Source organism: Schistosoma haematobium, chromosome 1, assembly GCF_000699445.3.
Source record: "Schistosoma haematobium chromosome 1, whole genome shotgun sequence".
In the NCBI taxonomy this organism is placed as follows: domain Eukaryota; kingdom Metazoa; phylum Platyhelminthes; class Trematoda; order Strigeidida; family Schistosomatidae; genus Schistosoma; species Schistosoma haematobium.
The window spans coordinates 21,730,748-21,755,895 of record NC_067196.1 but is presented as its reverse complement, the minus strand read 5'-3'; the positions used below and the strand labels follow the sequence as shown (position 1 = coordinate 21,755,895).

Here is a 25,148-nt window from a genome sequence, read left to right as displayed (position 1 = left end):
CATGAAAAAAGGAACTTCTGAAAGAATGAAAGTAGGTGACAAGAAGAAACCTTTCTTTACAAAAAAAGAGGTAAGAAATCTTTGACAAAAAGAAACTAATTCCTTCGAATAGGTCAATTCTAATTGAATCTATCTACTGTTGCTGTTTGTTTATTATTTGTTTTTTTTTCAATTTTCTAGTGATTGATTGTGAATGAAGATGAGTGAAGAGAAGAAATAAGCAATAATAAATAATAACTGGAAAAAAAATTCGAACCACTTCATTATCAAGAATGATTATTTAGAATGAAGTGTTATGAATACTTTAAGGAACACTTATGATCATTGAAAGTATAATGATCTTATCCTTTCTTTTGTTATATAATATAATTGAACAGTAATTGGTTGGGTTTATGACCCAGTTATTAACTATTTACCTTGAACTTGCAGTACGTTATATGATAGTCAACGAGTATTTTATTTACGTATATACAGAAAAGATATCAGTAGACTGATTAGATTCACATCTTAGTTACTATTTCGTTTCAAAAACGTCTACAAAGACAGAATAGAAGCGGCCAACAAACTAACGTAAGCACTTCATTTTATTTTGTGTTGACCAAAAGACACGATATCAAGAAAAGACAAATGCACCGATTTCCACAGAACAAACTGTGCCAGCCGTAATAAACATTACACTGAATGAAGCGGACACTCTGTCAGTCTACACATACGCGAGCAAAAACTTGCACTTTAACGAACAATCGCGTCATCACTCAAATCAGTGCACGCCAATAACTATGAATACCAATTTGCTTGGGAAAATGTCGAAGTCCCAGGTCAATGAAATTTAAAGCACTTCGGAGAATTTCTGGAATCATAATATTCAGGTCAACCTGCAATTAGTAGACATACTAATGTGAACCAAATATACTAACCTAAACAGTGAAGGTCAGCCGGTTGCGTGATCGGGAGTCAACAGAACAAACTGTCCAATTATGGATGCAATAGCAAGTAAAGTAAATAAAACTCTCAAAAACAACCATTCAAGGTCATTAGAATAAGCTGATTAAAAAATGTATGGATTAACTAACCAGCTCACTTATACACTGATTAAAGGCTAGTGATATTGTTAAAAATATCAATGAAAGATTCATAGTTAAACCATTTAGTTGAAACCAGGCAACACGAATATATTTGGCATACAAGCATCTGTTTTACAAAAAAGTAATGCTCACAACATTCGTTAAAAGTAAACAATTTCGCTAATGAGATTTATGATGATCCTTTCATTGATGGAAATATTTTAAAGTGACTTGAATAGTAAATGCCAGTCTCATTAATTTCATTATCTTTTATTTTTGTATCAGAAGGGATTTTTGTGTATATTATAGTAATTTCAATGGTTGAGATCACGAGTCAATTGAAGCTAGACCAGCATAGAAAACCTAAAAACACTGGACGGCCGATCCGTCCTATTGTGGGACTTCTCAGCAGTGCGCATCCATGACCTTACCCCGCGCGCGAGCATTTAAGCACCAGACCACTGAGCTAGCCGGCATTCAACAGTGCTAATGTCTAACTTCAAATAATCCATGGAATTAAGCGACACATCCACCACTGTCATCAGTGAATTACTGACCCTGTTTAATTCCACTGGTCACTGCTTCTCACTAGAACTCCAGGAAATACCTCTTGAAGCCAGTCTCTAGTGAGCATATGTTGATTCATATCAGAAGTGTATTTAATCAATTTAAGGGAACTGATTTTGCTATAATTAATATATTAAAGGATACTTTTAGAAAATCCACGTTTTTCCTCAGAATGGTTTGACTATGTCAGATTACTTATCTAATGTTTAATTGACAGACAAATGGAATAGTTAGTCAGGAAGTTAGAAATTGTTTCTGAATTTGTTATGCGCTTTGAGATACATGATTTAACCAAGAAGCTTTAAATGAATTTATGGACAGCGTATTACTAGAAAGTAGTGTACCATTGAAATATTTTCCTAAAAGTCAAATAACTTGCTGTCATAAGTTGTACTTTCGTTATTTCTACATTTAATTAAATAATTTCTGCTCTAACCAACATAATTATGAACTACTGTTAATCAACTTCCATATTTTTGGATCAAGCTGTCATTGGGTCGTGTAGAAATGTTTACAGGTAGCTGGTTTCCGATCACGTTGTGTAGAAAGAAAAGAAACATTCCGATGAAACCATCCACTTCAAAAATACAAATGTTCTGCTTTATCCTGAGACAACTTATATTACAGACTGAATTCAACTGATAAAGTACTAACAAACAGAAAGTATTGCATAGCTATTGTTCCATAGCTTGGTACTTTTCAGTAGCACGCGTACATTCAGAAATGTCATACTACACACAAAGAACATTATCACAAGAGGGATCTATTTGTCCACATTATCGAGCACAGTCAATTTGTGAATAAATACAAATAACGTTCAGTATCATTAATAGTATGTATTTATCTTCGGACATGACTAAACTCTATCACTGACGGGTTTAGTTTAGTTTTTAGTGGTTTATTAGCTGATGTTATTTCTTAGCCGAAATTATCATAAGATTAAACTAACTACTTTAAATAACTGAATAAAATTAGTAAAAGTATTGTTTAATTTTAAAAAGGGCTGTTTGCTAATAGATGACATTTAATGCTTAACGAAAGGAATGTTTGAGACAGCTCGGGTAATTGACTTGTTATTAAAGGTAGGACAATAAAATTATGTTTTAAAACCATTGTGATCCATCAAGATGATACAGTTTTTGAACATAATTAATGACATCACATCTGAAGTTAGAAATCTTTAGTACCCATTGCTGCCTACAGATACTCAGACTAAGAAGCAATATTTGAATAGCTAACTGATAAACATGATGTGGTCCTGATTAAATGGAAAAAATGTCTTTCCTAATTCACTATTTAAAGTATTGAGTTGATTGCATGACTTTAATACTAATAGTTTGCATAGGATCCCATATCTGACTGAATAGTGATTTGATATTCATTTTTGTATTCGTTATTTAGGTAATGCAGCTGACAAGTCTCAAATAGGACGAAACATGTCCTCTGAACTTCACTGCTAGCCATCATCCATCTTTGCTTACAAAGATTTAATATATGTCTAATTAGTGAAATCTATCAAACTTTTGAATTTTAGATTTATCAGCCAATCAAGAAATTTTTGAAATATAGAATGATGGATTCATTGTATTTTGCAAATCATGTCAGTTTTGCCTTGTATAAATTTGTGCAGGGAACACATTAGTACAAAAAAATACAATGTTATCAAAAATTTTATATTAAAACACATATCAGCTGAATGGAAAATATATATCCAGCTGACGAGTTCGAAATTGGACGAAACGTGTTTCTTAGATTCCACTGTTAGCCACCATACATTTTTGCTTATGATACTTGTGACTTAAGGCAATATCAAGACAATCCTTACAGGATGCACATATGCCAATAAGAGACTGATCAATCGTAATCTTAAACATCAATGGGAAGATTCAAACAAATAATACCAAGTCAATATAATTAAAATTAGTTCAGTTTTCTTATTTACATTTAATCAGTACGATTTAATGACCTGAAATGTACTTTAAAGAATTAAAATTAACTCGTTAGGTTTATGAACAAGTTAATTAGTCTATCCGCTTATTAACTGATTAAATAGTTTCTTCATTCAGTTATTATTATTATTTTTGTAATGAACATTGACAATGAAACAAACTCTGATTGGATTCATTTAAAACTGATTTTATTTCAAAACCCGATAAAAACGTTTCAATGAATAGAATGTTTGAAAAAAAATGAAAAAATCTATAATATGATAGAATGAAATTTCTGAAATTTTAGTTAGGGTATGTATATAAATCGATTAATCACTAAGTAGTGACTACTATAATACTGGTCTGATCTTTAGTTATGATCAATCTCTGTCTACCAAGTTACACTAATTTAAGTGAATCAATATCATGTGAACGGTGTTTTTTAAGTCAGGCCTAGATTTTGTGCTTGTTGAGTCTAGTCAACAGGGCGTACTTGTAATCTTTAAAGAACTGATATTTACTGGTGAATTCGACATAGTGTCTGTTAGCTTCAGATTCATTGATGTTACTATTGAACTGTTTGAGCAATGACTGACCACCTGCAAGATCAGGATGTATTACCTATTGATTGATCACTGGGTGATGACCAATCTCTATACAAATTATTTTATACTTTTAACTAATAATTTATTTAAAAGTTGCTATAGTTTTTGATTCGTCGAACTGTTAACAAAATAGACTGTTATGCGAAAAATAAAGCTAATATGTGAATTCGACCTTCGTTAGCTTACATTAAGAAAGTTTAATATATATTTATTTCTTCCTATCTAAAATTTATCAGATTAGTGTACTTGCTTTACATTCTATTCTTGAATACAGAAGATATCACCTTATTCAGCTGAATTAACTAACAGGAAAAACGATGGCTCCCGATAGTCCAAGTCTTAGAAGATTCAGTGAACCTAACAAAACTATTCTTAATTAACATAATGGAGTCTTGACTAATGGATGTTTTGATTAAGATCAAATCAAAATAATTTTATTGAAACATTTGAACCTATCGGTACTTGTGTATGGATACAGAAATTACCAAAATATTCGTATGTAATTTCTATTTAAACGTTAGTGTTTTTACTGTTGTATCTTTGTATTTCAAATTTGTTCATATATATATATATAACATAGGAGTATTGTGGTTATTAAATTTTTATGGTTTAGCTGACACAATGGTCCTAGTATGGTCACCACTGAAACCCAAGACAGACTTTATTCTAGTATGAAACTGCCCAGGACTACACATCCATGATGCAACTGAGATTGGGACCAATCAGTTTTGATCTTTCGTGTTAGTGCTTGATTTTTAGACCACTGAATCGGAATCCAGTGGTGTGCATGCTTAGCATCAATCATTTCGTGACACTTCACAATGATCTTCCTTGCATATATATATATATATGTTCGATGACTGTCCCTGTTCTGATTTGCTGAAAGCCAAGTGCAATATAGTGTCCAAAATGTACTAGATAGTAGAAGAACCTGATATTTTCATTCATATCATAAAACTACATCTATTAAAATCATAAAGGAATTTTGTCAAATTTGTAAATATCAACAAATGAAATTTTACTTATTCTAACAAAAATACTTATATCCTTTTAAACTTAGAATACATTCAATCTTAACTCCACCTGGAGCCCATCTGAGGCTACTGCCAGCCCCAAGCTCGGATAAAGGAGGAGGGTTTGGCATGAGATTAGCGACCCCAGTGATATCCAGCACAAAACTAACTCGCTAAAAAAACGCTAACATTTAATCTTGAGTTTTATATATGAAACAGTATCTACAAACCATTCAAATTATTCATTATTATGAATACTTTTGTATAAACTATAGTGAGTATTCAAAATAAATATTGTTTACTTATGAGTAGTCATTATGTGTAGTTCACGGATTTATAAACACACTGATTTATTATTATTTTTTTATTTATTAAATATTCAATAAATTTTTTATCTTGAATAAACAACAATTATCACAATGTAAACTAAATAGAACACAAAAATAATAACAAATTGAAACAATGAATTTTTTTTCTTCAAAATTTACAACTGAATTATTTTGTAAATAACAAAATAAAACAAGAGAGGGGGCAGAGAGAGAGAGAGAGAGGGGGGAGAGGAATGTTTTGTTCCATTTCTTTTATTAACTACATTGAAAATTCAATTTGATGTTGTTATTATTATTATTATTATTAGTTGTAGTAGTAGTATAAGCATTAGTATTATTTACAATCATTAGTATAAGTTCAGTTTCATAATTATTTTGTTTTGCTTATAGTAAATGAAGATATTCGAGAACTATATATAAAAATTTATCTTAAAAAGGAAATAAATCCACTTTGTATTGTTTGTTTGAATCTTCCCATTGATGTTTAGGACTGCAATTCATCAGCCTCTTATTGGCATATATGCATCATGTACGGATCGTCTCGATATTGCCTTAAGTCACAAGTATTATAAGCAAAAATGTATGGTGGCTAATAGTGGGATTCAGTGCGCTTGTTTCATTCTATTTGTGACTTGTCAGCTGAATGTGCCTGCATCGCAGAGATGATGTTCACTCTAGGACTTGAACCCAGCTAAGTAGATAACTCGATGATGTTTGAGGTGAACGATATTGAGTTCGAGTCCTGGAGTGGACATCAACTATGGGGGGTTGGTACAACTAACTGACGAGTCCTATATATGATGGAACGCGCGTCCTTGATTTTACTGCTAGCCACCATCTATATTTGTTTGTAGAAAGGCGATAATTCTAATATATAATTAAATGTAAGAACAAATTCAGTCTGACGATTTATTCCTAGAACTTAGTTTATTTCATATGCTTCTAAGATAAGTCAATTTGTGTAATCAAATAAACTTGATAATATGACATTAAAACAGCACTACATAAGCTTTTTTGGGGTCGGGTATATGTTGCAGACTCTTTTTAATCAGCGTTGTTTAACTCATTAGAATACTGGGTCAAATGTATTGACAAGTTCATATTAGACCATGTTAATTACTGATTTCAAATTTTAATAAAATAGGATTTTCTTTGTTAATTGATTACTTAAACAGAAGAAGTCAGTCAGCTACAACGTAGGATCAGGAACATATATGGATCGGTTCAAGTTGCCATACCTCATTAGCACCACAAGATCAACACCAAATTCATAGAAGTAGTTACTTCAATGGTAGTACTGTATAAAAGAAAGATTGTGCATAAGGATATAGTGCAGGAAGAAAGAATTAATTAGTAGAAAGAAAGGTATGAAGCGATTTTAATCTCACAGTTTAAAGGAAAACAAAGAATGTCTACATCTACGACATTGTGATTGATTCTGAGCCATGTCACCCAGAGTCTCCAACCATTGGTTACAATAGTCACATGGACCGCAACCAAGTAATCTGCATCTACCAATATGGTTCAGACTAGACCTTAGTGTCTTCAAGGACTGATACCACGCTTTGATTTGGCCACCCCTAACTTAAACAGAAAAAATTAATAGATGTTCTGAATGAGCTAAAAATTGCTAAGTTTTATTACAACAGATAAGTTAAAAGCTACTGAAGAAGATTTAATTTATTATTAAAGATAGATCTAAAACTATATCGAAATACCCTCAATTTTATACATTTCATTGAAATTGATCAATGGATAGATTTTAAGAAATCGAATTAACAGTTTAGGGGTTATGGAGATTGTTAAGATTTTGGTTGAGATCATGAACCGATTGAAGGTGGTCGTGCAATTTCGTGGATTGGTTGAGGTTAGACATTAACACCATTGGATGCCGGCTCAGTGGTCCAGTAGGTTAGGCGTTCACGCACGAGACTGAAGGCCCTGGATTCAAATCCCGCGAGCAGGATCGTGGATGCGCATTGCTGAGGAGTTCCATAATAGGACAAAACGGCCGTCCAGTGCTTTCAGGTTTTCAATGGTTGTCTAGCATCAATCGGTTCATGATCTCAATCAAAAAATTGAATTAAGTTACATCTAATATTCACTAATTAATTAATTAATTAATTAATGGATATATGAATATAATTTAAAATATCATAAGAATAAACTGTTATAACTAATTTATTGAGTAGTATATTTACTTCTTTTTAAAAATTATGTAATATTATATCAACTAAATTGTGTGACTATTTTTCTTTCATTATAGATCAACTTGATATGTAATTGTCTTTTCTTTTTTCATAATAATAAAAGTAGAGTAATATCCGGAAATATTGTCAATCTAATATAAACAAAAGTAATTTCATTACATTTAAAATGTCATTGTTTGTGTGTGTGTGTGAGTGAATGAGTGAATAAGTGAGTGAATGAATGACCTATTTCTATTTATTTTAAACATTATCATATTGAAATTATGCTAATGAAACGCATGAACTTTAAGTCTGGTTACATTTCTAATACACAATACTGTTTCTTTAAATAGTAATAAATTAATTTGGTCAATATAGAATACTTTAAAGTTACTGGAAGTTCATAATATTTCCAGTTAAGTTATCTTGATAATTTGTTATACATATAGGCAGATAAATGGATAAATAGATAGATAGCTGTATAGTAATGAAACAGTAAGATTTGTGTTTCGTGGTAAACATTATAGGTTAGATATTACACTTTATATAACCATTATTATTATTGTTTAATTGCATAAACTAAATAAGGAAATGATAAATTCTCATTTACATTGTACAAAAATTGTCTGTATATTTATTACGCCTCTTTTTTATGAGTCACTGGGCGTATCCATAATTCATAACAGCTTAGCGAATTATAAAGTATTAAACCTTCTCAAAATATGAACTATGGGTTATTTAATTCGATGATATGTATAGCGAAAGAGACATACATATATGTACATATATGTATTTAAACGTGTAATTTTGTCTCAATTGCTGTTTCCACCATCAATTCGAATGAAGTTAAATGTGTAGAAAGTCAGTTATTGCTTACAGTTGAATAATCAGTACGTTTTAGTTAGAAAATATACGACTATATTTAACGAAGAAATTCATCTCTTACTACTTTGTTTGATAAGAACATAAACAAGAATTATATAAACTTTAGTTTTTGCATAATTTAGAATACATACTTTTCTTTAGAAAAAATACTCTTTATTTGAGACTAAACGTGTTTTGTCTTTTGTTCTCACTGTTTATAACATGAATGGAAATTTTTCTTTTCAAATTCAAGGTGACCATTTATCTTAGAGTCATAAGATATTGCATACACCTTTTTTAAAACTCAGTTTTTTATGCTAGGTCTTTGAGAGATATAATAAACTTGAAACAATCTGTGTTCTTCGATAAATGGTCCCTTTGAATATCTTTCAAGACTATACGGCTCCTTGAATATTTTTCTTCGGTTTCAACAAAACCTTCTTTAATTTATTTAATAAATTATGTATTGGTGCTTCAGTACTACGATGTTTATGACGTGTTAATCGACTTGGTAAAAAATCATAAGAAAATAACTGTCATTTTATGTTCAAGATTCCATGTTATGTTAATTAAAATGATGCCTATTCGATGGTTTATTTATTTTAACACATAGATATTGGTACAAGTAGGCACCAAATGATATGCGCCACACAAATCTCATTTGATATGTGTAACAGCTGTGATACTACCCGGGTGCTTAAACCGAAACAGGTGGTTTCCTTAGATGGCCACACCCGGAGCCTTCGACCCAAAGGTCTGATCTACAAGGCAGTGAAGCAACGTAAGGGAATGCAGTCCAATTGTAGCCGGTGACCATCGGCTGGTTCATACGCCATTTGTTCCTTCAGGATACTGGAGCCCATGTGCACCATTGGTTTGGAATCAGGGTTTTCCAACTCCCTTAGGTGAACTCTCCATGGCCACCAACCCGGCTACAGTGCCGTACGTTCGCTTTTCGTCCTCTCAATTTCGTAAACAACACCCCCGCCACGAGATTCGATGATATTATTTCTTAACATTTATTTATTCGATAAATCAATAAAAAAACGTAAACCCTCATAGTAGAATGTTCACTTTATGCATTGAAATCAAAAGTATTTTATTGACATCATGTAAATAAGATATAAACCAGTGTATTTAAGGTGATAGATAAGTAACCTTAAATTCAAAATATCTCGATAGGATTTTAATCATTAGCATATTGTCCATAAGTGATAAATTATCGGGATTAATTCATTTCTCAATTCTGTTTGGAATTATGTTACATCATTCTAGTAAATAACGCTTATATTTACGTTTAAACAGTTCCTTCTTACACTAACTGTAACAAAACAATTAATTTAAACTATTCACAAAATACATTGTTTAATATTTAAATGAGATGCTTTACTCATTTACAAGAAATAGTTTACTTCACAGTTGAACTTTTTTTGAAAATTCTACTCAGACACCTATAATAGCGTATAAAATAATTCATCTTTTGTATCCCCTCCAAAAAAACACTTAGTACATATAGAATGATGAATAGCTATAAACTGTGAAGTCATTTCCATTCAGCCTTCTATTCAAAACACTGTGCTTAGGTATGATTATTTGTCTGCCATTTTTCATGCAACGAAAAGAAAGAGAATAATGCTAATGTATATCGTAAATGAATATTTATGTGTCCACTTTGACCAGTTTCAAAAATAATTCTCGTAACTCTGATGAATGGTGTTTAACAATTTCAGATGTACATCAGATATCTCTAACAGACTTTAAAGGATTATTGTGCACGATCATAAAGTAATTTAACCAGTAAATATAGACCAATAGAAACCACCTCAGTCATCTAATGGTTAGGCTTTCTCGACGAGACCTAAAGGTCTTGCATTTAATTCAAAATCTGATCGTCTATTTGTACTGCTAAGAAAGTACCATATTAGGACGAAACAGCTGTCCAGTGTTTCTGGATTCCCAATCTTTATTTAACTGCTATCTGTTGGGGATGTGCAATATGAGGAACAAGTAGATACTACTATATGCCATTTTAAAAAAAACATTTGAGAGTCATTCCAACGAGTCTATTGAAGTCCTTAAAACTAACAAAATAATAATTTCTTACATAGATCATCTTTGATCCATAAAATATGTTCAGATGAAATCACTTTTTATTTCATAATAGTCATGTAATCATTATAAACCATCTTTGAGATACATGATTTTGACATTTAACCGAACTCCATGAGTCAGTTGAACAAGGTTTTACAACAAGAGACCAGTAATCACTATGACGGAAAATAAAGCCATAGTGAAAAATCACCAGTAGGATTCAGTGAATATTTATTGAACAATTAAAATAAATTGGGTTCATCATAACTCTTTATATTCCTTAATCCGTTTGCGAATAGCTTCAAAGCGGTCCAACATCTAATAATTGGTAGCCTAGTATAATACATTTGTTTCTCCATAAATGATATTAGTTTCCATGCTAAAAAATAGGTTGGTGATACTATTTATAGATTTTTTACTAAAAATCCTGGTTTAAACAAATGAAACATACAACTGAATGTTATTAAAAGAAATACTTATAAACTATCTACAATCAACTATTAACTTACGAATCTTTCAAAATAATAATAATAAGCTTATGAATTATTTTAATTGAATAATAATATCCTGTTTGTTTAGATGAATTATAGCTTCATTGTTTTCAAAAAGACAAGAACCATAGTAATCAGTAAAATGTGAACGTTGAATAAAAGATACCCTTTAAATGATCAATTTTCATAGTTCGATTTCTTTTTCTAAATATAATTTTTAAGTTGTTTTTCTTTAAAATAGAGAAAAAAGAAATAGAGTTGACAAAAACAAAAAGAAAAAAGGTTGTATAAACAGACTAAACGGGATAAGATAGAAATTTGTTTATTCTTTGAAAATGCTATGAGTAATAATGATATATATTTTCAAAATTCGATAAACCAAAAAAATGCATTCTCTAGGGATATTTTACACACACACACACACTGTACTTTGCTGAATTCGGATTTGACTTAGTTTCAACGTAATTGGATGTTTTGATAAATGAATAAAAAAATATTTTGTTTTGTTTTGTCATCATCTATGAACAAGGAGGTTCAGATGCAGACGTGAAAGCGAGGATTGGCAAAGCAAGGACAGTATTTCTTTAATTTAAGAACATATGAAACTCAAAACAACTTTCAACCAATATCAAAGTAAGAATCTTCAATACGAACGTCAAGGCAGTTCTACTGTATGGAGCTGAAACTTGGAGAACTACAACAACCACAATCACGAAAGTACAAGTATTTATAAATAACTGTCTACGCAAGATACTCAACATCCATTGGCCGGATACCATCAGCAACAGCCTTCTGTGGGAGAGAACAAATCAGCTTCCAGCTGAAGAGGAAATTAGGAAAAGACGATGGAAATGGATAGGACATACACTACGCAAATCGCTAAACTGCATCTCGAGACAAGCCCTAACTTGGAATCCTGAAGGAGAGCGGGAAAGAGGAAGACAAAAGAACACATTACGTCGTGAAATTAAAGCAGATATGGAAAGGATGAATAACAACTGGAAGGAGCTGGAAAGGATTGCTTGGGACAGGGTTGGATGGCGAATGCTGGTGAGCGGCCTATGTTCCTTCACGAGGAGTAACAGGCGTAAGTAAGTAAGTATGTAAGGTAAGTAAAACAATCTCTTTTCCAGTGATTTCATTCTGAAAATTGTTCATTCAAACTGATTTTTAATAGTTGTTTGAATCTTTTAGTTGTTGACGTTAAGGACTCTAATTGATTAACCTTTTTTATTTAGTAAATTCGAATTCTATTTACTTTAACTAAATCATTTTTATGAATTTAATTGTATTCAAAACAGACATGAATGATGATTAACAATGGAATCTATGGGTGACCATAAGTAAACCTGTATGGATAATAACTGATATTATTGACTTTTATCATGTAATTACATCACAGCTTTTGGTTGATATTATTATGGCTCCAAGAAAAATAATAAACTGATAAAAGACTATCATTATCTTCAGTTAATCAACATGGATATGATTTGATTCATAGAATAAAAGAGGAGTTGACTCTATATTATTTTCAGCAAATACTCTATTGTTGACAATATACAAAATAAACTATGTATAGAACAAAAATAAAACAATGAAATAAACAGATAACTTAATATGATAAATAATTTGAATAAACATTAACAACCATTGTAATACATACAAATCGATCATTGTAACTTGTTAATTATTAATAAATGGTTTATTTACATTTTACCCTACATATCTATCTGATAAACAATCTTATTAACTTAATTGTTTTGGTTGTTTCTTTGTTTGTTTTTCCCATCGATAAATATATTCATGCATTATTACTACACACGTTATAAAAATAAGTATTTTAACATAATTTCAATAGTTGAGATCATGAGTCATTTGAAGCTAGATCACTATGAAAAATCTGTGAGCATTGGATGGCCGTTTTCTCCTAATGCAAAACTCCTCAATAGTGTGAATCCATGATCTTGTACATGGGATTCCGACCAAGGATCTTCAGTCTCATGTGTGAACGTTTACCACTGAAACAACATCCAAATGTGTTAATATCTAACTTCAATTGATATATTTATCTTGAGAATTCTGTCAATCAGTGTGAGATATATTTATAAAGTAAATCGAGTGAATTTGAAGTATAGAGAAAAAGAACACTAATAAGGTAAGGGTGTACGAAAATTTATTGATCAAAAGAATGATTTTTTTGAAGTTGTTTTCTTTTAGCTGAGTAATTTGATTGTTAAGCTGTTTTAATTGTCTTACTAGACAATCACATCAGTACATATTTCAGAATCACTTGTACTGTTAACAATGAATTAGATTTATTATTATTAATCTTATCATTGTATAAACATTGATTTTCGGTCTCTTCTACAAGTCATTTGATTATTAGTTTGTTGATCTAAATTTATGATAACAAACAACCGAAATCTATCTCATTGTGCTTTGTTGATTATTGAGTGGTAAATACTCGATTACGTAAAAATCTTTAATTTGTGTACACAAATGTGTTAATATTTTAATACAAACAAAAGTATCTCGATGTTGTTTGATGGCTTTCTGGTGTTTGTAAAAACGAAACGAGATTTTATCATACTTGATAAAATGATTTTCTTTTTATCATGTCATCATTCAATTGTCATGAAATTGATTGAAGTGATTTTACTGATATGTTAGTTATATTTCGTCTTGAAATCTATAAGTAATCAAACTGTGATTTTATACACAGAACGATCATACCGAAAGTAACTCTTATTTTATTTTTATTAACTCATTTTCCATGTACAAATTCATGTACACATCTTTGAAGCGAACTCCATGTGTGAAAGTTAGTGATAATATCTGATAGACTAAACTAAAGTAGATAGATTTAAGTTCTAACTTGAAACTTTATAGCTAAAAGTTGGTTTACTTAACCATTGTACTAATGTCATTAACAATATATTAATAGGTTAATACTATATTGTAGTGAACAGAACACTGGTGGGGACAATCGAATGTATTTAGGTACAAAATTACAGAGCATCTCAATAAAATATGAGAACCATATAGTAAATTTGCAAAATATCAACCCATCATCTCAAACTTCATTGTTCCTTTCGCAAATATCAGTTCATTGTCTCAGATTTCATTGTTCATGCATTTTCACACCGATTGCGTTCTGTTCCCGTTCTTTCCTTATCGATCTTCTGCTCAAATACATTCTATGCCTGATGTTAGTTATATACTACTTATATAGATATAAGTAACCCACACCACAATATTATGTAATAAATGTTGTTCACATTAATCTACACATTATTTCATTATGCTTAAATATTTCTCAAATTTTAAAGGTAGTATATTTTTACCCGGACAACATTTTAACTCACTATAATGATCATTATTTCTTATTTCCTACAACAATGTTATTTCAAGGATAATTTTCTAACTTAATAAATTAAATGTTCTTTATCACATGACAGATATATATATATATATATATATATCACAATGAAATACATTTACATCTATTTTGTTTACTCTCCTCTTACATTTCTTTCATTCTATACACTTCTCACTATCTCTCTCCATCTCTCTCTGAAACGCACACACACACATACACAGATACACTACAGTAACTAACATTTTCTACTTTTAATTTGTTTATCATTAAATTGTTGTTGTTGTTTTTACTCACAATGTGAATAGGTTTTGCTTAATCAGAAATTTTAAAGAATTAATGATGAATAGTGATAATATACATAATGAGAAGAATAATACTTAACATGTATGTAATATAATAATACATGAATAAAGAATAGAAATATGATTCTTATGAAATATAAGTAAAAATACATGGAATGTTATTAAATATTATTATCAAATCTGTTTAGTTATAATATCAGTGTTGTTTTGAGAAGCTAATTTATGTATATACACTTAGGAATAATCATAGCTTAAATTAAAAACCTATGTGAATTATGATAGGATATGATCAATGATGGACATGGCGACGTATATTTATTCTAATATATTTTTCTAAAAGTTACTGAATAAAATATCTTGTATGTACGTTAATCCAATCCGTTACACATTATTACCAAGTTATGGTATTCATTAAGTCATATAAAGAGTAAAATTATCTCATTCTTAATGAAATCTCCATATAAAATACTTTGTTAGTGAATTTTCAAGACTCTGGAACACGTCACCATAATCTTTCGGTTAAACAAAATCAATACCAACGATTAATACATCTTTACTGATACTGTTTAAAAAACTATTACATTAGTGACGGCATATGTGTTGTTCTAATTTACACAATGGGAATCTTTATTATAACATATGATCACCATTTTTAATTTGTAATACTTATTCCGATTCAATACTGAGTAGCCTATGTAACAGTGACTCACAAATTTTAATTTACATAGTATCCATCAGGCCACTTCTAGAATACTGTACATTTTAATAAGTAGCGTTCGTATAAAGCATAAATTCAAGTTCATATTCTTTGGGATAATTCTGATTGTAAGCACAACTCGTCAATGGGAGCCACGAATAAACTAACTCTATTCTTAAACTTCAAGTTATTAGATAAAATAACTTTTATATTCGTTAATCCAATCCATTACACATAATTACCAAGTTATAGTATTCATAAAGACTTATCGAGAGTAAACTTATTCTAAATTGAATCTCTATATAAATTTTCGAGACTCTGAAACACGTCACCACAATCAATCAGTAAAACAAAATCACTGTCATCGATTAATATCTCTCTACTGATACTGTTCAAGAAATTACTACTTCAGTGATTGTATATATCTCTTCACTGGTGATATTATAGGGGCATTTAACGTTTGATCATTGTTATGACTCAGTACACTTATTAAGTCTTTGTTCTTAGTGACAATTTTCACTTACACCATCAGCCGTTAATTTGATCCGTTTAAATAATATTTGCCTATATCACCAATTAATCAATTGGTGTAGATGTTTGGTGGCAGAATTATCATAGCAATTCTTTTCTGTTGTTATTCTATACTCTATGCTCTAATTTTTCCTCCATAGTTGTAGAATACTTTAAGTATTCTATAAATGGACTGAAATCACTCTCGAACATACTACACAATATGAATTCCGATTCCGTTTTCCAAGAGAATAGTTGTTTTGAACTGTTGTATCACATTATTATAATCTCTATGACAAATATCATTTTAAGTCAATTTACAAATCATGTGTTTTTAAGCAATGTATCTATATACCTTTATACTTTGAATGTTACATTCCTTTTTGTATCGTGTAGAGCACGCCTATAAACCGTAACGCCTTTTCTGATTACTCTCAATCTATAACTCATTTGTAAGTATTCATAGAAAGAAATTATTATGCAACCAATATAGTTTAACTATCTTCAATTACGTTTTTCGAGGATAAGGAGAAAAAGAAGATTACAAAATTTGAATCCGCATTGTAAGAAAACTAAAAACTATTCAAGTTAATATTACTCTACACAACAAACATTTCAACTTTCTGAATTATCGGATGTTGTCTATATTTTTAGAAATTTTGCCACATTTCGTTTCAAGATGGAATGATAGTGTGTAAATCTAAATCAGAGAGATGCATCTAATATTTTTGAAGTTATAGAAAGCGCTTATTTTAATGATCTCAGTTTATTCACTAGAATTGAGAATGGCTGAAATGAATTAATTTCAAAGCTTTTCCAGAAGTTTCTATTACAGATGGTTGAATAAAAGCAATTTTATTCAGTTTATGTATTTTGAATAGCTTCGTCAAAATTTTACCGGATAGAAATATTGTGAGTCGCAGTGATATTCGGAACGCGCATTTCGTATTATTTGCAGTTGATCAGTCGGATGTGCCTAGAACCTGGCTTTGATGTTAATAGCCGGGCTCGGAATAAAGAGTATTTTCAAAGAATAATAAAAGACAAATTGTTCCAAACGGTTATAAAGATTATTATTTACTTGAAACATAAAGAAGAGCTATTTTGAAACTGTGACTAATAGAAGAAATAATTGGGCTTTAAAAAATAATGTTCCTGGAACTGATCTATTAAACGTCAATGAATCAGTAAAACATAGATAATTCGTAGTTCAAGATGGGTCATGCTGTCAATAACCAAAAAATTAATATATATAACTAACAATTTTATTGGTGATACAAATTAATGTCCTGAACAATATCAATTTATCATCCTCCTGCATATGACGTAATCATCTGACAAACATTTTATGGATCGTATTTTTTTAATCAAAATAAATTTTGAGAGAGGGATATTAACAAAATATCATAGAATTTCTATATTCTAGTTCACTGTAGATAATAAATTCACAAATAATGACAGAAACCTATTACTTTATTTCTGTATATTTTAATAAGTATAAAGTTTCAAGCACTGAACAGATCGGATCGACAAAGCAAGGGCAGCATATCTACAATTGAAGAACATCTGGAACTCAAAACAACTGTCAACCAACACCAAAGTCAAAATTTTCAACACAAATGTCAGGACAGTTCTATTGTATGGGGTGGAAACGTGAAAGATTACGAAAGTCATCATCCAGAAGATACAAGTGTTTATTTAAATTTTTGTAAAGATTAAGCTACTGAATCATTTAGTTTTTGTTTCCTAATTAGGATGTTCAAAACTATGAGAAACTGGAATGTTTATTGAATACCGGTAGCTAATAAACATCATAGCCATACAATCTATAATACAATATTGTATACTAAATAGGTTTTTATGATTTCGTGAAATGGGAAACATACCAAAAAGTATGAAGCAGTGATTAGGATGATATCCAAAGTGAGCTATGTCAGTGCAATAATTGCACATTTCAGGCTTCACACATTAAGATAAATTGATTGAACACTTGAAAATTTTCAATAGGTAAGAGGAATGGATGACCATTTTTACACGTAAATTGATGAACACGGTGAGATATGAAGCAATCATTTACATGCCGTTTAGGCTTTTGGTGAAGCAGGGATCTTGTTTTTTTTAATGGTAATCACTTTTACTAGTTAGTACATTTCACTGACAACTTACTTTATTTTTTGTTTCAGTACAAAGCTTTTCGACTAACCCATGAATATTAAAGTGTTTTAATCAAGCATTTTGGTGCCAGAAATGTAGTAGTTCTCAACAACATATGACGTTTCTATCAACTGATAAATTTCAGAGAATCACCAATCACTATCAATGTTATGTTCAGTATTCATGTCTCATCTTCAGTAGAATTATGTGTATATATACCGTCAATTCTATTAAACAGTCTCTTTATCAAGGTTCATTTGTATTGAACTGGATCATAACTATGAGAATTAAGATACTAACCTGTATAAATTGATTCTGTGTAAACAAATTGTTTGATCGTACTATTCTCTACTCTATTTATGAATACATCTAAGAAAGGATGTTAATTGTTCAACTCTATTTCACCTCATAAATTGATAAAGTTTAAAGGAATATTAAGTTATTTAAACAGTTGAGATCATGAGTCAATTGAAGCTAGACCGCCATGGAGAACCTGGAAGCACTGGACGGCCGTTTCGTCCTATTGTCGGACTCCTCAGCAGTGTGCATCCACGACCCTTCACCCCACGAGACTCGAACCCATGACCTATCAGTCTAGCACCAGACGCTTAACCAACTAAACCACTGAGCCGGCTTCCAGGTTTCCCATGGTGGTCTAGCTTCAATTGACTCATGATCTCAACTGTTTAAATTACTATCATCTCGACAAAACCTCTTCTAATATTAAGTTCATTCAACAAATAATTCTCATTCATCATTATATCATATCATTCTGATCATCTTTATCCTTTATTTCTCTTTATTATATTATTCTAAATTTATTAAATAAACTAATTTTTTTTCATTTTGACAAAAAAATTAAATTAATAAATTATTTATTAATTTTGACAAAACCAGGTTAATTAAAATAATTAACCAAAAATTAACAAAAAAAAATTATTTTTTTATTTTTTTATTAGGTAAACATAAATGGTTATTTACTTACTTATCAATAAAAAACAAACAAACAAACATGAATAGACAAAGACAGGTTAGTTACTTAGTAAAAATCTCTAATGTATATTATACAAAAGAAAACATTACAAATATAATAATAATAATATTATTATTACCAATAATAGAAAGAGTAAACATAATTGATTAAACTATACGCTTGAATGTTTTCAATTATCATTAATCATTATGTATTAAGTATTCTTTAAATAAATAATAAAAAATAGAAAAAAATTTTTTTGTTTTCACGGGTGACTGAAAAAATTTATTTACAAGTTAAAATAAAGCTAAGTATTACAATTTAGAAGGCCGAATTGTTAATTAATTAACTTACATTACACATATTATCTACTTCTTTGATGATGAGTACAGTTTTATGGTCAGTAACAGCAAGTGTAATGTATGTGTGAATGTGTGAATGTATCTATAGTTTTCCTTAAAAAAATTCATTTACTAATAGAGTGTTAATTAAAAAATAAATAAAGAAGGATTACCCTAGCTCTTCTTTTTTTATCAACATTCTACTAAATAGATAATGACCTGAAAATGATTGAATAATTACCAAGTGTAAAAGATTAATTTTCCTTCTTCTTATTTATTTATTTATTGTAATTCGTATATTTCCTATAGAAATTCACATTATCTTTAATGATATAAAAAGATAATCTTTTTTTATTTCTTTTTATTTTTTAAATTTTTTTTTGGCGATCGCATTTAAGATGAAATTAATCAAGATGTATCAAATAGAAAGTATAATAATGCAAATCTATTCACTAACTCCTTTCCTATTATTCCATTGTATACATTTTACAATTTTGTAAAATAATGACATTGTAGATTGTAATAAACTATCATTATCACTACTGTAATTCTTCCGAAGTGAAATATTTGAGAATATAGAAAGAAAAATGCTTCTTGTAAATGATTATTAAAAAGGATATAACTTGTAATGCTTTACATGCATTGGGATACTCAACATTTATTTTATATATAGATATATTGATCAATATAAAGTAAATGATTATATTTCTTGTGAATTCTAAAGATTAAGTTAAAATATGCTTAGTAGTTCATATGATTTAACATTAAATGTATTATCACTGAAGAAAATGATATGTTTATGTTTAATTTGTGATTGTACCAGCTATAATAGTAATATCGTTTCTGACTATATAACTAAATGATTTGGGTTTGATTTACAGATGAAATATTAGTTTACACAAGAATGTTGACAAGTATCAACGTGTATGAAACATAGATTAGTGGTCTTCTGTCTTTTTTCTCCAAATACTTAATCATTGTTTAATCAAAATGAAACTGAATCTTGTCATTATAAACTAACAATATGGCGACAAATATTTTGACAATAAGATTTATATGCTTCAGATAGATTTGTAATAATTTTGTGTACTAATCTAATTACTTCATTAGTTTTACATCACTTAAATATTTAACAAAAATATTACATCATAGTGTTCTACTTTACCAAGATACCACTTTAATTCCTAAAAAAGGACTGTAGTATTCATATATATTATCATTGACTAAGTTTATTTATATTTGTTGGCTGAAAACAATTTCCAGTTAAGTTAACTGAGCCTCAAGATACTATTATGTCGAAATTGAAAAAACTTCCCATGAAGTTTACATGGAAAACTTGTTTAATTCAAAAACACCTGAGCTTTGTATTCATACGGACATAATTGTTATTTTTAATAGTTGAATTCATGAGTCGATGTAAGGTAGACCACCGCTAAAAATCTGGAAACACTAGATGCGTAATGCTAAAGAGACTCATATGACGACTAAACGGCTGTCCTGTACTTTTAGATTTTCAATGATGACCTGGCTTACATCGACTAATGAATTCAACTATTAAAATTGCTACAATCTCCACAAACCACCGCCCATTCAAATAAAATTTTAATTAGTTAATTTTAGTTTCTGAAGTAAATTCAATTTCTTAACGATTACCGAAAACTAACTCAGAGAGATAAGCAATTGTAGAACAAATTAAGAATCCTTTAATCTTCAAAAAGCTCATTAAACACTAGGATAAATAGAATGAATAATACAGATAATTTGTTAAAAATATAAAAACATTCACTGTATGAGTTTGATCTCATATAAAACATCAAATCTTTTATCAAGAACAGTATACAAGAATAGATGATCATTTATTTCATAAGCATTAGCTTATAAACAATTGAAACTAGCAAATTAAACTGAGAGTAGTATCTTGTCTGTAAATCATCGCAAACATTAAACAGATTAAAACAATAAATATTATCAGTAATCATCAATGTAGTACATAATTATATAAAAACGTTTGTTTTATCAACCACGTTTGAAATTAAATGTTGTTTATCTGAATATGTGTATAAATAAGATATTCAGTGTTTTATCTAATTGAATACATATTAGATTACCATATGACAATGAACTAAATAAATCATTCAACATGTGGATAGATATTGCAAATTTTATTAGTTCGCTTTCATCTACTCTGTAAACAAAACTTAGATTGATAGACTAACTTTTAGATGATGATAAATGATAAATACACAAAGCATATGACTTATACTAATATATCTGTATGGATAAAATGACAAGAAATTGTATATCTAAATTGAAACTGTACCTTATTATTTATAAAATACCAGTATCATGAAAACAAATCTTTTCGGTAATGTTTACTAAACAAAATTTTATTTCCCCCCCATCGAATTTCATATTTTTAAACTCAAACAACAACATCAGCAACAACAAGTTAAACAAAAAAAATAATCCTAGGTTGAACATATGCAAATTACCTGCATGAAATTCCAATTTGTATTCTTGGTTTCTGAGGCATTTTATTACATAATAGTTTTATTTGTTGTATGGATATATGTATTTGTATATAAAAAGAAAAAAATTTATATAAAATATATAATGTATCAATTAGGGTTAGTTATTCCTTGTTGATCATCTCACTTTTAATATAAATCTAATGAATGAAAGGCCATTTGTACTCTTGGTAAATAGTATATAGATGAATTCATGAGTAATTAGTTGTTGTTTTTTTAAAGTGAATAACCAGATATCAATGTAAATATTGAAATGTATTATATATATATATCTACAATTTACAGTTAGATAATTAACAAGAATAGATATAAACTAGTATATTTTAAATCTTAGCAATTTATATACAAATTCCCAATCAGCTATTATTGAGTTTATTTGAATTGGTGGAAATAACTTCTCAAAAATAATTGTATCTGATTGGTCAGTTCGATTGTTTCATTATTTCTAATAATAGGAAAAGAAAATAATTTAAGGACAAAATATTTATTTAAAAAATTTTCCTCCTTTTTTTTTCTAAAAGAGAAAGTTTAGAATGAAGTCTTGGATTCACAAAACCAAAGTTATTGATTTCGATCAGAATAATAAAAGTTGTATTGTAATGAAATCATCACTTATGAAGAAGTGATACGGTTCAGCAGAAATAGATGTGATTCATGTTTTTTGCTTGGTGTTTTTAAGAATTATGAATTAACTTCAAACTTGTTGTACAGCCTAACAGATATCTGGGTTTAGTAGTTCAGTGAATAACATGTAGCAAGAATATCCATCTGATCAAGTCCTAAATAAGACAAATTGAACATCCTGGAATTCGATTCATCTATCCTATAAAAAATAAATAATTATGGTTAAATTAAATTAACCTGTACAGGGTATTTTAATGCTAATGAAAACTGACCAAATATAGTCCAGAATAATAACAGTACAATAGTTCCAAAATTCTTGGTATCATATGTGCAGTAATTTTAAAATGATATGAAGCGAAAAATCACCAAACAAATGATTTAATACAGAAGATATGCTTCTATGTCTTTGTAGAGTAACATTAACATAATTATAAATCTGAAACATACTCAAATTGATGATGAATAGATTTTCACAACTTCTGAAAACCTGGAAAAAACTAGACAGTTAGTCAGTCATAATCTGAAACAATTCAAAAGTGTGCAATTACTGCGTAGTATGAATTAAATACAGAATTATCAGGTTTGTATCAATAACTTAACCTTTAGTTCATTGAATAATCATTCATTGATTTACATATCGAATTTCAATCAATATTTTTTTCTTCTTTATAGCGTGACAATCATTTATTGACATAAACATTTGTCTCATGTACAAAATGAATGAATTCCATTAGCTATAAGTTTTTTATTTAAAGTCCAAGAATCAACTTACATAACATTTAGACACGAATAATTAATTAAATAATGTTTCTTACTTTACAGGTTTATAAAGATTGTTGAACTTCATAGAATATATAATAGACTAATCTTCTTATTGTTCTATCGAAATTTATAAAAGGGACTAATTGCTTTAAATTAGGAAATAAATGAATATAATCCACTTTATAAATGTAAAGAAAGAAGAATAAATAATAATAATAATACAATTATCTATTATAAAGAAAATTACTTTATATTTACTTATACTTTCAATTGTGAAATAATTACAGAGATTTTATAAGATCAGAAGGATCAGTCTTTTTTTCTTTTCTTTATTTAAAAATAGAATTTTATATTGGCAAGAATAGATTAATCAATAAAAAGCAGACGATTTATGAAAGAGTTATGTTGTATTGTCTGTAAAGAGAAAAACAAACAAACAAACAAGCAAACAATGAATATGTTTCAATTAATAATCACAAATGGACACAACAAAATGGTCTATATAGTTTTGGCAAAAAAAGACAAACAACACTAAAACATGAATAATTGTGAACGAATATAAAATTATAAGTACAAATTGTATAATGACCGTAAAGAAGAACGAATACGAAGAAAAAAATGGTTGAAAACTAGACATATTATATTAAAACGACATAGCAACAAAATAAATTATATATATATATATATATTATTTAATATCAAAATCAAAATCTATAGTTTAAATATGAATTGTTTCTTTCTATTCCCTATCATCAGCATTCGAAGTCACGAGTAAATTGAAGCTTAACCACCATGGAAAACCTGGAAGCACTGGAAGGCCGTTTCGTCCTAGTAGGGGACTTTACAGCAGTTCGCATCCACGATCCCGCTACCCACGAGATTCGAGCCCAGGACTTATCAGACTCGCGCCAGGCGCACTGCTGAGGAGTCTTATACTAGGACAAAACGGCCGTTCAGTGATTTCAGGCTTTCTACAGTGGTCTAGCTTCATTTGATTCATAATTTCAATCCGGGAAATTTCCAAAATCTCCACAAAACGGCTCTTGATAATCATCAGTATGTTGAAGAAAAGATGAAGTTTTGCTTCAAATTGTTGAGCAAGATGCTTTTTTGTTAAAAGAACTTGTTATATATATATATATATATATATATATATATATGGAATACAAAATAAGGTTTGAACTGATGAATAACTCTCTGGGAAGTTCAGATACGCGCTATTGCTCAGTTGAAATCGAAACAAGGTGATTAGGTTGGTAACAGTTCTAAACAAATATGACTATCCAGTTATTCAACGAATAATTGTTCATTCTATAAATCAAGCGCAACAAATAAATGTTATTCCTATCCTTTCTCGATAGACCACGTACAGATGCATTCAAAAGATAATATTTGGTTAGTTAGTTAGTTAGTTAGTGTTTCTAATTCTGGAAGAATGCTTCAGTTCATAATTAAAAAATGCACAATTTCAGTCAATGTAAACAATGCAATCAATAAGGGAACAAAACAATATGACTGCCGCCAAGACTAATTATCAACTAAAATAACATAAATGCAGTTCAGGAGGAAACATGGAAACTCAGTGAAGGTGTAAAAAAAATAAAAACTAATACAATACAAATATTACAATCTCAAATGGCATCAAAAAGGCTAACAAAATATACAACTGAAGGAATCAGTAGGAACAAATTACAAGTGTACACATGGAAGAATTTTTACACACAAAACCTTCAAAAT

The 25,148-nt window shown here is 29.4% G+C and overlaps 1 protein-coding gene across 1 annotated transcript in view; it reads right to left on the bottom strand.

The window, feature by feature from the left end:
- The window catches only part of CPNE8_3 (Copine-8), a 148,366-nt gene extending 125,232 nt beyond the window's left edge, over positions 1–23,134 (bottom strand). The window contains exons 1-2 of the mRNA XM_051212952.1: positions 23,097–23,134; positions 21,990–23,053 (exon numbers count right to left, since the gene is read on the bottom strand). Coding sequence (XP_051073408.1) covers positions 21,990–22,030 — 41 coding nt within the window. The 5' untranslated portion in view covers positions 22,031–23,053; positions 23,097–23,134. The remainder of the gene's footprint in view (positions 1–21,989; positions 23,054–23,096) is intronic.
- Between the last annotated feature and the right edge of the window lie 2,014 nt (positions 23,135–25,148).